General features: G+C 49.3%; 7 protein-coding genes across 7 annotated transcripts; 4 read left to right on the forward strand and 3 right to left on the reverse strand.

Moving 5' to 3' along the window:
• Window positions 1–305: 305 nt before the first annotated feature.
• On the reverse strand, window positions 306–1346 carry PPG1 (putative serine/threonine-protein kinase PPG1; the record flags this gene model as incomplete). The annotated part of the gene is made up of 1 exon (XM_076682704.1): window positions 306–1346. The coding sequence occupies one exon, from the start codon at window positions 1344–1346 to the stop codon at window positions 306–308; it is 1041 nt and encodes a 346-aa protein (XP_076543066.1).
• Window positions 1347–2278: 932 nt separating this feature from the next.
• On the forward strand, window positions 2279–6842 carry SSK2 (mitogen-activated protein kinase kinase kinase SSK2; the record flags this gene model as incomplete). The annotated part of the gene is made up of 2 exons (XM_076682705.1): window positions 2279–4029; window positions 4082–6842. 2 exons carry the CDS (start codon window positions 2279–2281, stop codon window positions 6840–6842), a joined length of 4512 nt encoding a protein of 1503 aa, XP_076543067.1.
• An 87-nt stretch (window positions 6843–6929) lies between these two features.
• Window positions 6930–9338, reverse strand: TRVA0_004S02454 (uncharacterized protein; the record flags this gene model as incomplete). Its single annotated transcript, XM_076682706.1, has 1 exon — window positions 6930–9338. One exon carries the CDS (start codon window positions 9336–9338, stop codon window positions 6930–6932), a length of 2409 nt encoding a protein of 802 aa, XP_076543068.1.
• Window positions 9339–9443: 105 nt separating this feature from the next.
• SNU13 (RNA binding protein SNU13) lies at window positions 9444–9818 on the reverse strand (the record flags this gene model as incomplete). The annotated part of the gene is made up of 1 exon (XM_076682707.1): window positions 9444–9818. One exon carries the CDS (start codon window positions 9816–9818, stop codon window positions 9444–9446), a length of 375 nt encoding a protein of 124 aa, XP_076543069.1.
• A 687-nt stretch (window positions 9819–10505) lies between these two features.
• VMA3 (H(+)-transporting V0 sector ATPase subunit c) lies at window positions 10506–11222 on the forward strand (the record flags this gene model as incomplete). The annotated part of the gene is made up of 5 exons (XM_076682708.1): window positions 10506–10519; window positions 10576–10588; window positions 10641–10686; window positions 10752–10835; window positions 10897–11222. The coding sequence occupies 5 exons, from the start codon at window positions 10506–10508 to the stop codon at window positions 11220–11222; spliced, it is 483 nt and encodes a 160-aa protein (XP_076543070.1).
• A 755-nt stretch (window positions 11223–11977) lies between these two features.
• Window positions 11978–12581, forward strand: TRVA0_004S02520 (uncharacterized protein; the record flags this gene model as incomplete). The annotated part of the gene is made up of 2 exons (XM_076682709.1): window positions 11978–12014; window positions 12067–12581. The coding sequence occupies 2 exons, from the start codon at window positions 11978–11980 to the stop codon at window positions 12579–12581; spliced, it is 552 nt and encodes a 183-aa protein (XP_076543071.1).
• Window positions 12582–13240: 659 nt separating this feature from the next.
• On the forward strand, window positions 13241–13996 carry TRVA0_004S02542 (uncharacterized protein; the record flags this gene model as incomplete). Its single annotated transcript, XM_076682710.1, has 1 exon — window positions 13241–13996. The coding sequence occupies one exon, from the start codon at window positions 13241–13243 to the stop codon at window positions 13994–13996; it is 756 nt and encodes a 251-aa protein (XP_076543072.1).
• Between the last annotated feature and the right edge of the window lie 186 nt (window positions 13997–14182).

The raw sequence follows: 14182 nt of genomic DNA on the forward strand, positions 1-14182 counted from the left end.
ATTATATTGGCGGTGTGTAATAATAATGCGCCCAGCTACGCATTTTGATTTTAACACTCACGGTAATACGGATATATACTGATATAGAATGATTTAGAAGAATGAATTGCATCACGTTCTTACAATCTATGTTTATTAGTTCTGGTCAAGTTTCTTACAAACATTATCGACTAAAATACAATTATAGTACATTATAGATTACCTTATATATTACCGACGGGAAAGGCATTATGCAAAAAAGAATTAGTAATAAATAGCCCTCGTGCCAGTGTCGGCATAACATCATAACATCTTTTTTATCTTCATCACAAAAAGTATTGAACCGGTGGTGAAGGGGTAGGAGGGAACAAGACATCCGAAGAGCGGCTTCTCGTTTCATCAAAGTCTGCAAACACGTCACGTAACTGCTTGTCCGAGGAATTGAAGATGTAGTTGTTCTCAGGCGCAGCGTTGAAGACGTTAAAGAACCTCTCCCCGTTCGAACTTACTTCTAGCACCGAGGCAAGGTTTCCACATCGATAACAATAGTTGGGCGCTGACCACACAGTTGATAGCCGGTCGTCAAAGAGCACCTCGTACCCTTCCTGGCATAGCTGGTGAGCGCGCAGTATATGGTTCATGGAGTTGCGCGCCAAAAACTTCTTCACGATATCGATGCCAAAAGTGTAACCAGCACCTCGCGGCGACAGAGAGAAGTCAGGCTCAGACTGCTCCGGATCAGACCAAACGAGATCAGCCATAGGACCTTCATGTGGAATCTCCTTGAACCGATCGACGATCTTGATCTGATCAATTGAGTGGATTGTCGGCGACAGACCACCATGCACACAAAATATTGAATTGTCGATAACCACGCTTAGCGTAAGAAAGTCAAACATGTCGGTGAAGTACGTCCACACATTTGCGGACCCATACTTCTGCACGCACTCCGAGTAGAATCCGTAGCTCTGAGTGATTCCTCGGGATTCGTGATTCCCTCGCACCATGTATATTCGCGTCGGATACCTCAGCTTAAGACACACCAGTAGCGTCATTGTCTCGACCGAGAAAAGCCCTCTGTCGACGTAATCACCAAGGAACAAGTAGTTCGTGTCTGGACAATATCCACCAATGCGAAAGATCTCAATCAAATCATAAAACTGGCCATGGATATCGCCGACTACTGTCACTGGCGCGCTAATATGGACGACATTGGATTCCTTGATAAGCAACTCTTTAATCTTGGAACACAGTGCCTCGATCGTCACTTCTGGCAAGAGCTCCCGTTTATACAAGCGCTCAATGCACTCATCGAGGTCTGCCCCGCTCATACTCCCGGGATCGGGACCGTTCACTACCCCCGGCATACTCTGCTGAAAATACTCAGGTACGGCTCTATTTTTGAACTCCGACTCGTCTGAAAAAGGATAAAATAGATTCCTCCAGCCAACAGTATGTTGCTTTGGCCACTTCAAGTATAGCCCCTATCCCCCTGTTTCCTGTACCGAACTTCTTTCTTTTGGTGTGGTGGACCGCGCCCGAGTCGCGTTGGGACTTTTTGTCGTGTACATAATGCAGAGCTACAGCCGTGCCAGATGCGGCTCGCGCGGCGTACTAATTGTGGAAACCCATCGAAGCTTCATATTGACCATCCGAACCAGTATTCGCATGCTCATATGTAGCGCTCGATCTCAGCTTTAACGCTGCACCTCTTATTCACTGAGTGTCTGCCGACGGCACTTCTACGTACACGCCCGGCCGGTACGTACAAGTACAAGTCGTAATCAATTAGTTTCTAGGTAATCGCAAGTTAACCCGGCGCGCCGCCATAAGTCCCAACCACAGCTAATTGCGCTACTCATGTGCGGAGAGTAGAGGTGCCTACACGAGCATATGTGCGCAGTTTAGACCGATTAATCGCAGCAGTTGACGTACCAGAGCGAGTGACAAAAGCTTGTATTTGTAAATTAGACCTTTAACGGCGAAAGAGTCGGGTTGCTGTGGTAACCACTAGCCAGTAGCGAACTGTACTTTCTTGTGACCGACTGACGTCCTATCCACAGCCATCTCTTCTAAAGAGATAATATTCTGGTAGCTTTGACCGCTAGCCAGCCCTAGATTCGAGATATCCTGGTTCTAAGCGGCCCTAGGGAATCGTCTGAGAAGAGCTATGGCTTCGGGGCGCAAGAAACCGTCGATATCTTTTGACGATAACGTGATCGTAGTTGACGAGTCCACGGGTAATCCAGCGAGCCAGGCGCCTGTAACGAATGGCACTGAAGATGGCTATTTTACAAAAATGCACCACGCCAATACAACGGAGTCCCCGAGCAAGATGCGAGGTGTCACAACGACCAAATTGAGGAGTCCTGGTGCCGATGGCCCGCCGGGACCCGTGGTGAAGCCTACAATCAAGACTAAGGCCCATCAGCCCAGTAATATTAACGAGATGATGAAGTATAAAGATACTCAAGCGCAATACCTGGCGCAGGAGAAGGCTTACCTCGAAAAGATAAAAAATGACCTCCAGGATGACTATGTCCGGGAGCTCAAACCAATTGCAGAAGTTTCGCAAGACGACGAGTCTAGCAGCAACAGTAGTGCCGAAGATGACGAGGACCGGCTTGGAAAACCCTTTCTGGGCGAACCTCGGGTAGAAAACGGTGCAGTTGGTGCGAGCTATGACGACGAGTATACCGACATGGGCTTGTTTTATCCATTTTTAGAGACAGGATTATCCCATGAAGATCTCGACAATGCCGGCGAAGGGCTGCAGGAAAGGTTAGAATGGCAGGCGATGCTTTCGTCAGTGCTCAATGGTGAGGTCGTGAGATCTGAGAAAAGACGCATTAGGGGGCCGAAGAACGGCAGTATGATGCTCGATGACGACTTGTGGCTCGGAATCAGAGCCAAAGTTTGCGGTAGAACGGTCGCTGAGCAGAAAAGAGTGGTTGATTACAATCGTACCAAAGTTGGGGAAGTAATTGACGAGTTTTGGAACTTTAAGATCCAGTATCAGAATGAGTCGACGTTAGAGTCGACCAGTGAACAAGTTCAGTACATTCTCGGGCGAGTTGAGAAGATTGAAAACCTGTGGAAATCGATGCAGGCAATGCGAGAAGAATGTAAAGCATACGGAGATGCAGCCTTTCAACGGCGATTAGACGCTTTGGTTTCTTGGTCCACTATAACTAACTCTATCACTCGAGAACTGGATCTGTTGCGAGTGTGGACTGGGAACCAGGACTTGGATCCTACGCGGCCTCCAGACAATAAAGGCGATGACCCTATGGAGGAACGCTCGACACTTGTGGAAAATGTGCTGAAGCAAGACGATATCACCAATATTTTTGAATTACGGTTGAATCAGACTGTTGGCCCGCTGATTGTCAAAGCACGAGAGGCTACAGTCGAATACTCGGAGATATATGTTGAACTGGGCCTCCCACTATTCCACGAGAGGCTGTCGCATGTTATGTCGTTCCCCGTTAAGCTTATCCAAGAGATTATTCGACTACGACTCGTCTATGCTCGACGGCTTGTGAATCCGACCATGATGATTGTGGATCAAATGATCTCCGATCTGAGACTCTATATTCAAATTGGCACAAATATTCTAAGGAGTAATTTGGAGTACACCTCCCCTATCTTTGATAAGGGCTGGGTGTTCCCAAACCACGCGGATGAGAACTTCAACAAGATTGTACTGGATTGTCTCGGTTTCTATCTTGGCCTGCTTCACAGCAAGTTTATCCACTACAACTCCAAGCCTTTGAAAGACAACAAGTTCCAGACATTCAAAGAAACTGAGCAACTGGAGCAGCAGTATTCTTTCCTCAAAGGTATTGCCAGCATGGTTGACGGGGGTGACATCGTGTTGGCTGAGCAGTTCAGTTCTCTACAGTGCAAAATGCTTCAAAAGCTCCACGCATACTGGGAGAGTCAAATGAAAGGACCTGCCCATTGGACCGCCCATGACATAGAGCGGTGGTTTACTATTACAGTTGAGAGCGTGAGGAGTTTCCAGCGTAAATTGCTGCGGTTTTACAGGTAAGTTACCTTATTAGAGTGCTGGAGCACTGTTACTAACTAATACCTTTAGAATGCTTTCGTCTACGTATGAAAATGCCTCGGAGTATGCCATTCAAGTAACTAGGCTCAAATCATTTGCTCTAGCGCTGAAAAACTCGGGCCACTTTTTGGTGTACACTGGTGGGTTCGAGAAGTACGGTATTTATATTATCGCCGATCAGTCACTTGCCAGCGAACCAGAGAGAATCAAGTCAATTCTTAATGGCTATAGCCGATGCGAACCACTGACCGACGATGAAAGGATTTCCTACGTGCTTATACTATGTATACAGGAACCACTAGTTTGGGAGGGCGATATCGTCAACATTGACATGCCTTACGGTGACCTGGAGTTGGCTCCTGGCCGAATGAGGCTCGTATCTGAAGGAAGGTCTTCAGAGCTGTATCGAGCTCGGGTGGAGTTATCGGAAGCTATTGGAATTGCTGAAATGTTCGAAATTCTTGTGGACACTAAATCTCATCTCGTTAAAGTGAATCATGAGCTGGCGCGAGTGCGAAAGCAGTTTTACAAAATCGCCGTTTCGGTTATCAATGCAGCAATTGACTTCCGATCTCGATGCAAGCCCATTGGCTGTCAGGAGTCTGTCCAAAACATGTTCATTTTCGCGCGAGAATTTGGCCAGCGTGGTTTGCAGGTTATGGATCCTGGCCGACGGGGCACCCTGTGCTACAAGATGATTAACCTCTGTGTAGAGTGGGTGACCTTTATTGTTGACGACTGCGTGCCCACCGATTACAAGACATTTAGATGGACAGTCGTGGCGCTAGAATTTGCCATGGTCATGACCCGTGGAGTCAACATTATGGTATTCTCGAAAGATCAGTTTGCCAAGCTGCGGGTTAAGGTTGCCGGATGCATGACGCTTCTGATATCGCACTTTGACATCATGGGAGCTAGATCGAAGGCTGCGGAGAGGCAGCAGTCATTGGAAGTTGCTCGACGCAACAAGCTTTTGAACATTCAGTACAAGGACGATGATGAGCTGATGACAATTTTCCGTTCAGAGTCACTGAAGAAGCTGAACCAAACTGAGGAAGCTCGAATGAAGAACATGGTCGTCGGAAAGATTCTCGATGATACGAACACAGATAGCGAGTTCTTGACCTTCCTCGCGTCTTCATTCTCAAATGTGTCTATTCGATGGCAGCAGGGTCGGTTTATTGGCGGCGGCTCATTCGGTACTGTCTACGCCGCTGTCAATTTGGATACTGGTGGTGTTATGGCTGTCAAGGAGATCAGGCTACAGGATACGCAGTCGATCCGCCATATTTTGAAGAGTATTAAGGATGAGATGACTGTTTTGGAGATATTGAACCACCCAAACATTGTACAGTACTACGGAGTTGAAGTGCATAGAGACAAGGTGTTCATTTTTATGGAGTATTGCCAGGGTGGTTCTCTGGGTGGTCTTTTGGACTATGGCAGAATTGAAGACGAGACTGTCATCCAGATCTACACGTTGCAGATGCTTGAGGGTCTGGCCTACCTTCACCAATCTGGAATTGTTCACCGTGATATTAAGCCAGAAAATATCCTGCTCGACCACATGGGTGTTATAAAATTCGTTGACTTTGGCGCTGCGAAGGTGATTGCCAAGACTGGAAAAACACGTGGAGGCGCTGTCAACAATGGCAAGACCAAGCTGAACAGTATGACAGGCACTCCTATGTACATGAGTCCGGAAGTAATTACGGGCTCAGATCCTGGTCGTCATGGAAGCATTGATATTTGGTCCACGGGATGCTGCGTTCTGGAAATGGCAACAGGTAGGCGACCATGGGCCAATCTGGACAATGAGTGGGCTATTATGTACCATATCGCTGCTGGTCATCTCCCGCAGCTTCCTTCTAAGGACCAGCTTAGCGAAGCGGGCCAGGCGTTCCTGATGAAGTGCTTTGAGCGAGATCCAAAGAAGCGAATGACTGCAACAGAACTGCTCAAGCATGATCCCTGGATCAAGTCGATCCGGGATCAGGTTGTGGGTCTCGCAGGTGAGAACTTTGACGAGGCTTCTGGTGAATGGCTTCCCGACATGGCAGCAGCACACCACATTTCCTCAATGCATCAACAACATAGTACTGCGAGCACGAATACCAGTACAGCAAACTCTGCTGCAGTTGAGGCTATGGCCAGTGTACAGTCTGCAAGTAGCCAGTTCAGCTTCCACAATGCTACTGGCGCTGCGGTTGTAGTCAGCAGCACTGGGGCACAGAGTATCAATCAGGCGATGCAAAACTCTCCAGCGTTGTCGCAATCTCCGCATGGCTCGCTTCGGCAGATGCCGTTTAGTGCTTCGTCAGCATCTATCTCCTCTCAAAACACTACTGGCTTCAGCCTAGGAGATTACCCTAGAACGCCAGGTGGTACGCTAATTGATAGCTTGAGCAACCAGCCGGCAGTCGGGCATTTGCAGCCTGGAGATTACGATTCAGAAGAAGCCTCGCCTGGTACGCGACATAAAGAGATTGCGATGCAGAACCAGCCATTGCCACCGGATTATCTGACGCAGCAGCCTCTCCAGCAACCGTACATAGAGAATCTGGCCCAGCAACAGAAGCAGCAGCAACAGCAAGATCACTCACCAGATCTAAGAAATCTGCCTGTCGCAATTCCACAAGAATACGATGTCCAGGAACCTCTAGAGCGGTCGCCGGAAAACCTTCAGAACCATATTGATGAGGTTGTGGAGCAGGACGTCAAGGACAGTAGGGAATCGAGTCTAACTTACAACAATCACAGTGGCGCTTCGACACCTAGTCATGAGAAATGAGCAATTTATGTATAATTTGTTATGAGCTTTTATGAATCGAATTTTAGAATACCTAGTTAATTTACTGTTACCCGCAGTTCTTCGGATTCAATCCCCAGAGCCAGTGTCAGAGGAGTTACCGTCGTGGATCATGCCGTTTAGTGCGTGCACCATTGTAGCTGGCGAAAGAAGTTCGAGGCCTTCTGTGGGCCGAGGGGGTTGTATCACTACCTCTCTCTGCGCTCCTCTACCCACTCGATTTATATCCAGCCTGAGGTGATTCCTTGCCTGCAACCCATTTATCCCTCGGAATGGTCGAGCAGGTTGTGCCCTTCCATTGTGCTGATATGCCTCATATTCTGCACGATTCCGTGTTGGCGTGAATCCATTCATCTCCCACGGCGGAAGCGGTGGAAGTTCAGGCTCTACTGCCACCTCGCGTTGTGCTTCTCCGCCGGTACCAATTGGCCCCTGCCCACCGAAGGTTTGAATGTCTCCGAAAAAAGCATCATCAGTGTTCCAGATCATTGGGTTCGGGACAAGGTTAGGAGCCTCACGTACAGTGTTATTAGCACGCGGACGACGGTTGCCAGTGGTGTTGATGATATGGTGTTGGTTTTGCACGTACTGCTGAGGCCGGTGGAAATCAGCCATGGCAAGATTGTCTCTCAGGTTTCCCATTGCTCCCTCGAAATTTAAATTTCTTTGATTAGTTGACCCTCGAACTTGATGGAGATATTCCCTGGGCGGTTCCGGGGGAGGAGGAGGAGCTAGCGGAAGCTGCGGCGAGGGAACAGGCGGACGAAGACCAGCAGGGGGTGCAATTGGATGAGGAGAGTGTGGTAGTGGAGGCGGTGGAGCATTGTTATTTGTCTGATTGTATCGATGATAGGCAATGACCCTTCCCCTTTCAAAATCCTCTGCCGTTGGTACAATGTGGCCCGGGCTTGCGTTGCGCCTGTGGTACTCAGCAGCCCAAGCGGCGGTGGCAGGGGAATGGAACAGCTGTCCATCCGTCAGTGGCGTGAAATGGGGAGGAATTGGACGTGCAACACCAACGGGGCGCCTAAAGGCGAAGTCGCGAACAGTGCTCGTTCTGTTTTGATAGGTCAATGGCTGGCCTTGGTTTTGAGCCTGTCTTTCGGTTGGCAAGTGTGCTGACTGTGGATTAGGGGCAGGCTCAGTAAGGTCATAGCGCGGGAATTGCGTGGGTGTTTGGAAAAGTGGAGAGGAATTGCCCTCTAGCTCCTCGTCGAAAGGGAATATCAGATTCCCCAATGTGAACGTGCCATTTGGGCGTCGTTGGAAACCTTGTTGGTCGTCCTCCTCGGGCCAAGGATCGGCAGTGAATTGGTCCATAGAGGCATCCCCGTTATCAGGGGGTGCCTGGAATTCAGTAAATGGACTTGCCAGGGCTCCCAGATCAGGATTGAGGGATTGATAGCTTGTGAAATCAAATACATAATCGCCAAGTAAGGCAGCCTCATGACGAGAAGCTAGTTGCTGCTCTGCGCCTTCATCCAAATCGAGGTCCGAAACTTGCATAGCCTCCAAGACGCTCGAATCAACGGGTTGTTGGAGGAGGGAAGAATGGGATACCGCTTGAATTGTATCAATGCCTGCAGCAGGTTTATTCGGCTCGCATTGTTGATTACCACTAGCTGTTATGGCCACGAATTTGTCGGAGCGTCCCTCTGTAGCTGGCGCCGCGCTTGTAGATGCTGGTTCTTGATCTCCGCGAAGAAGAAGAGGTTCATTTGCCCCGGCACTGGCGTTCTTTGGCTTGTTCAGGCGGGTGGGGGGAGAGGAATTGGCACCGGAGAAGTTGCAGGGGTTCGCGATAGTGGTCGTGCTAGCCTGGTTATGCAAGCTGCTTCTACTTTGCATAGGGGGCGAGCCAGTAGATGCCTGGGTTCCGCCAGAATCATTCGAATCGACGGAGTCGCCACTGTCTCTTGTTATAGGCTGGCTCTGACTCGGGCAGTCTTCACTAGCATGTTCAACTGGAGGCGAATTATTTGACTGGGTTGGTGAGCCATTATGCAGATTGCTCTTCCCGTGCTTGTTGTCTTTTTCATCGCCAGCAATGCTCTGCGGACCCTGCAGAGCATCTTGAGTGGGATCGTCGTACAATTCAGGGTAACCACTACGCTTGTATGTTCTGATGCTACCAACTCCAGAGACTGGGTTATCCTCTGTGGGCATTGGCGTCCCTGGGCGGCCATTATCTAGAAACTCATCGAGGTCTACCTCCTCGATCTGATCCCAGGCGTCTTGAATGGCCCTGAGCTCTTCTAGGCTCCTTTCGCCTACGGGATGGAGGTCAATGGAGTCCAAAGAAGCACGTCTTGAAGGAGGATTGTTGTCCATGTTATTAGACGGCCATCTGGATGGATAAATTGAAATGTAGGCGCTTGTGTATTTGAGTAAACACGACAAGGTTTTAGCGCCAGCCGCAGGCGCCTCACTTCGTGCGGCTTTAATATCCGCATCACGTACACACACACACATACACATAATAAAAGTGCACTAGCCTTATCAGCTCTTACAAATTAGCACAAGTTAAGAAAAAAAAATTAGAATACATTAGAATAACTTAGAGCCTCTATTAGTAGTACACATTTAAATGAGCAGTCGCTCAATGGTGTTCTTGAGGTCGTAGATCTGCTCTCGGATCTGGGAGGCCTCGTTAGAGGTGACGGAGGCAGCGATGACTGGTCGAGAGACACCACAAGCTCGGCCGAGGGCCACCTTAGATGGCACGAAAACGTATGGAACGTTCTTGTCCTCGCACAAAAGTGGGAGGTGGAGCACGATCTCCAATGGAGAGGCGTCAGCAGCCATGACGATGAACTCAGCGATGCCTCGGTTCAAGGTCTTAGTGGCTTCGTTGGCACCCTTCTTGAGCTGTCGCAAGTGGGTAGCCTGCTGGATAAGATCAAGGATCTGCTGGGTGACCTGAGTATCGGCCAGTGGGAAAGCTCGTTCGTCAGACATTATTCGAAAATGGATGAGGTTCCTTGCAAATCAAAAAAAGCTCGCCTCGTATATAAATAGGAGAAGATGAAGAAGTTTGCACTTAATCAGAAAAGAAGAAAAGATTCGCATGAAAAAGTCTTGATAAATTTTTTGTCCTGCGAGCGCGACATTTCAGCCGCACCTCCCATCGGCGCTCCAATGAACCCACGCTGGCACTGCCTACTAGGGGCAGTGGATCGGAGTGATTGGTCCATGAACTAAGTTCTGATATAAGCAGAAGCTAGAGACGCTTTTGTAGCATATAGTCAATTGCAGCGTTTAGTCTGCTATTGAGGGGCCATCCCCTCAAACTCCCCGTGGCGAAGCTGCGTGTCGGGCTGTTGCCCTCGGGTGGAGCAGGGCTAGAAGCGGCCCGGTGGTTGATGCCCGGAATCCCCTCTTCCAAACATTCAAATCCATCGAGATCCATCTCCACGACCCTCTGCTTCTCCCCCTCCCCCCTGCCGTGGTGTCGTCATAGATAGCACCTTAGCTAGATGTGAGGTGTGCCGGGACGACGGATTCCGAATCGAGGAGTGCCGGCGCCGGGATCGAAACGGGTTGGTTACCCTCCCTTGTCCCAACCACAACATCCCAAGAGGCAAAGGTCGACAATACCAACACAACACCTCCTTATTTTCAGTTCGTCAAGTATATTCGATCGCGATGTCTGATCTTTGGTACGTATATATCAATGGCTCGAGTGTTCTGTGTGCTGACTAACTTGTGACTTTAGCCCAGTTTATGCTGTATGTTGATGTTTGTGCGATTACGTCATCTTTTCTAACCGTTTCCCCGTAGCCATTCTTCGGTGCTCTTGGCTGCACTGCCGCCATCGTCTTTACTTGTATGTGAGAATGGGTTTGGGCCCGAGAAATTGAGTTTCGTTACTAACTGGGGTGCATTATTTAGGCTTCGGTGCTTCCTATGGTACCGCTAAGTCGGGTGTAGGTATCTGTGCCACCACCGTTCTTCGACCTGATTTGCTGGTTAAGAGTAAGTTTTTGCAATGCCATTGGCAATGGTGGAAAATGCGTATGAGCTAACAAGCGTTTAGACGTTGTCCCGGTTGTTATGGCCGGTATTATTGCCATTTACGGCTTGGTCGTGTCTGTGCTGGTTTCCGACTCCCTGAAGCAGCAGCAGGCCCTGTACACTGGTTTCATTCAGCTTGGTGCCGGTCTTTCGGTCGGTCTGGCCGGTCTCGCCGCTGGCTTTGCCATTGGCATTGTCGGTGACGCCGGTGTTCGAGGTACTGCCCAGCAGCCACGACTGTTCGTTGGTATGATTCTTATTCTCATTTTCGCCGAAGTTTTGGGTCTATACGGTCTCATTGTCGCCTTGCTGCTCAACTCCCGAGCCACTCAGGACGTTACCTGCTAAAGCAGAGCTTAGCCGACCTTACTCTCTGTCCAAAAAAACGAATACGAGCATTTAGATTCACTCCAATCGCATCCTTCTCCCCTACTCACCTCCGTTATACCGAGTAAAATGAAATATACTATACATCACTCTTATTCTTCCGCTTATTCTTACTTACTTAATTCTTCTAAGTGACTGTCTTCCAAATAATCTTTTTCTTCTCGGTGACTCTAATTCGTCCAAGTAAGTGACTTTTTTCTACCAAGAAAGTCACTCTTATTCTTCTACGCAAAAGCCGGAAAAGACCTCTGGGGCTGAACTATGCTGGAGATAGTTGACAGGTAGTACATTAAACAGTAGATTGCCTTGATTCGATGGATGACGCTCATTGGAGATGCCACACACTGAAGCCTAGTACATCATACTCAACTGTGGACGCAGCTAAAGGTAAACTGTAGAACTGTTTTCAAAAGAGTCAACTGCATTGTTAAAGTTACCGTACCCCATCGTACACTCCTCATTCCCTGTGACTCGAATAACTAACCAAACAAGCTTAATTACCTCTGTACAGCGGAGCCCCCAGGAAGGTTTGGAAGGACTGCCCCCCCCCCCTTCCTCCCAAGTACACTATTAGGTACCAGGAATGAATTTACGCCGCACGACGCCGCATGGTTGTTTCAAATCGGGGAGAGGGAGCGAGCGCTGGTGGGCACATGAAAGGAAACGGGTCTTACCGGTCGTTGCAAAACCCACCCAACCCTTTTGTTAAAAGACCAATGTTCCTCCCCCGACGAGTCGTCATTTTCAAACGACGTAAGTATCCAGTCTACTAAAGAGGCAGTGAGAAGTGCTAAAATTGAGGCAGTAAGTTCGACCGCCGCCCAATTCAAGGTTGGTATAGTGCGGCAAGTGAACCTCCATCCCGACGCCGACTCGCTCTATGTTTCTCAGATAGATGCCGGCGAGGAGGCTCCGCGGACCGTTGTGTCCGGGCTGCGCGGCGTAATTGCGGCGGACCGGTTCGAGAACTCGCGCGTTGTGCTGGTGACCAACCTCAAGCCGTCCAAGCTGCGCGGTGTCAAGTCAGAGGCAATGGTTCTCGCGGCCTCTAATCCCGACAGGTCGCTCATTGAGCTTGTGCGGCCACCCTCTGGGAGCGAGCCGGGGGAGCCTCTGAGGTTTGCCAATATGGATTACGACGAGTCGAGCAAGGCTGTGAGCGGGGCCAAGATTAAGAGCAGCGTATGGAAGGACCTGCAGGGTCTGCTCAAAACAAACGAGGCTTGCGAGGTGATCTACGGCAGTGATAATCACCGACTGGTAACTCCGCGTGGAGAGCCCTGCATTGTGGACACCATTGCAAATGGTACCGTGAGCTGAGCTACGGATATCAATTAGACGGAATAACAATTAGACCCTAAAAAATACGGCATACGGCTGGACTATTGTATTTGGCGGGATACGAAATACGGCATACGACTAGAGAATTATATTTTTCAACGTGCATTGGGTGTTCTACGACTTGTACATTTTGCGGTTGTACATTATGGCGGGGTGAGTACGCTGTTTCTGTGTTTTGGAGGGGTGCGTGTGCGTGCTGCGCGTGATGAAGGCGACTTGAACGATACAACCACTTCACTACACGACACTTTTCCTTCTTCAACAAATCTTTTTTGGCACTCCAAAGGCTGCTTCAAAGGGACCTACAAGTCCCATTGTAACGTTATTATCCCGAGTTAAAAAAAGGGCCGCCCAGTACCGATTTAAGCCTTTTTTTTTTCAAAAATATTTGTTGCGCAAGTGAGTGCAGCACACGTTTTTTGGTTGCATCAGTAGAGGCCTTTTTTTTTCTCCGTCGCGTGTTGAAATCTTCATACGAAGGAGAGAGAGGCGGGCATAAGGAAAAAAAAAATAAAGCTTAGGGGGGCCGCGGATTCGAGTTTTGTACAGGGTATCCACCAGGGAAAAAGAGAGAGGAAAATAGAAACTCTCCGTTTAAACCATTTCCGATCATTTGGAATCATTTGGGGAAGTTAAGCATGTCGTGTATGCCACCTTGGGTGCCGTCTTTTACGAACTGCGTGAGGAACGTGTCGCCAGTGCTGTTCACTTTTAGCTCGGTATCGAAGGACGGGTTCCCGCACGCTCGGACGTGTGTGTTTCGATCCTTTCTGTTCGACGACCGCAACACGGGCGTGCTCGTGTTTACGACTGACCGGCGCATGAGCAAGGTAGAGGAGCTTACATCGAGCGACGGCAAGTTCGAGGCATGCTTCTACTTTGCCAAGGAGCGGTGCCAGTTTCGATTTTCCGGGTTTGCACAGCTTCTCACGCAGACGCAGCGACCTACCATGAGGGCGGAGATTCCTTCGGCTGTGCCATTGGGTACTCCGTCGTCGAGTCCGTCTTCGCTGTCGAGCAGCTCTTCGTCGTTCTACCCCGTGTTTACGCCGTCTTTCCGCGTCGGAGAGCTCTATGACGAGGAGTTCCCGCCACCTACGGAGGAGGAATGGCGTGCCGAGTACGAGCGGGTGTGGCATGGCATGAGCCCGGAATTGAAGAGCAGTTTCCGGAAGCCTACACCAGGCACACTTCTGACGGACAATGCGCGAAAGCGAATAGACTCTATTGCCCGGGGCGTCGATGGCGCCAGCGAAGAGTCGGGTAAGGAGAACTTTGTTGTGGTCCTCATGTTTGTCAACACTGTAGACCTGTATGACAACGATCAGGAGAAGCGTACGTTGTTCACGCGTACTAAGGAGGACGTGTGGGTTGAACAGGACGTGTGTCCTTAATTTTTGGGGCTATTTATTCTGGGAGCTATTAATTCTGGAGCTATCCTTACTCGCGAAGTTTGGTTGCTCTTGAAGCTATTCATTCCAAGAGCTCTGTCTACTCGCGAAGCTAAGTTTACTCTTGGAGCTATATTTTGAAGGATCTCAAGTCTCTTGTGAAGGGTTTCGAAAATTATGAATGATCTG

The sequence above is a fragment of the Trichomonascus vanleenenianus genome, assembly GCF_965637985.1.
Source record: "Trichomonascus vanleenenianus strain CLIB 3782 genome assembly, contig: TRVA0_004S, whole genome shotgun sequence".
In the NCBI taxonomy this organism is placed as follows: Eukaryota; Fungi; Ascomycota; class Dipodascomycetes; order Dipodascales; family Trichomonascaceae; genus Blastobotrys; species Blastobotrys vanleenenianus.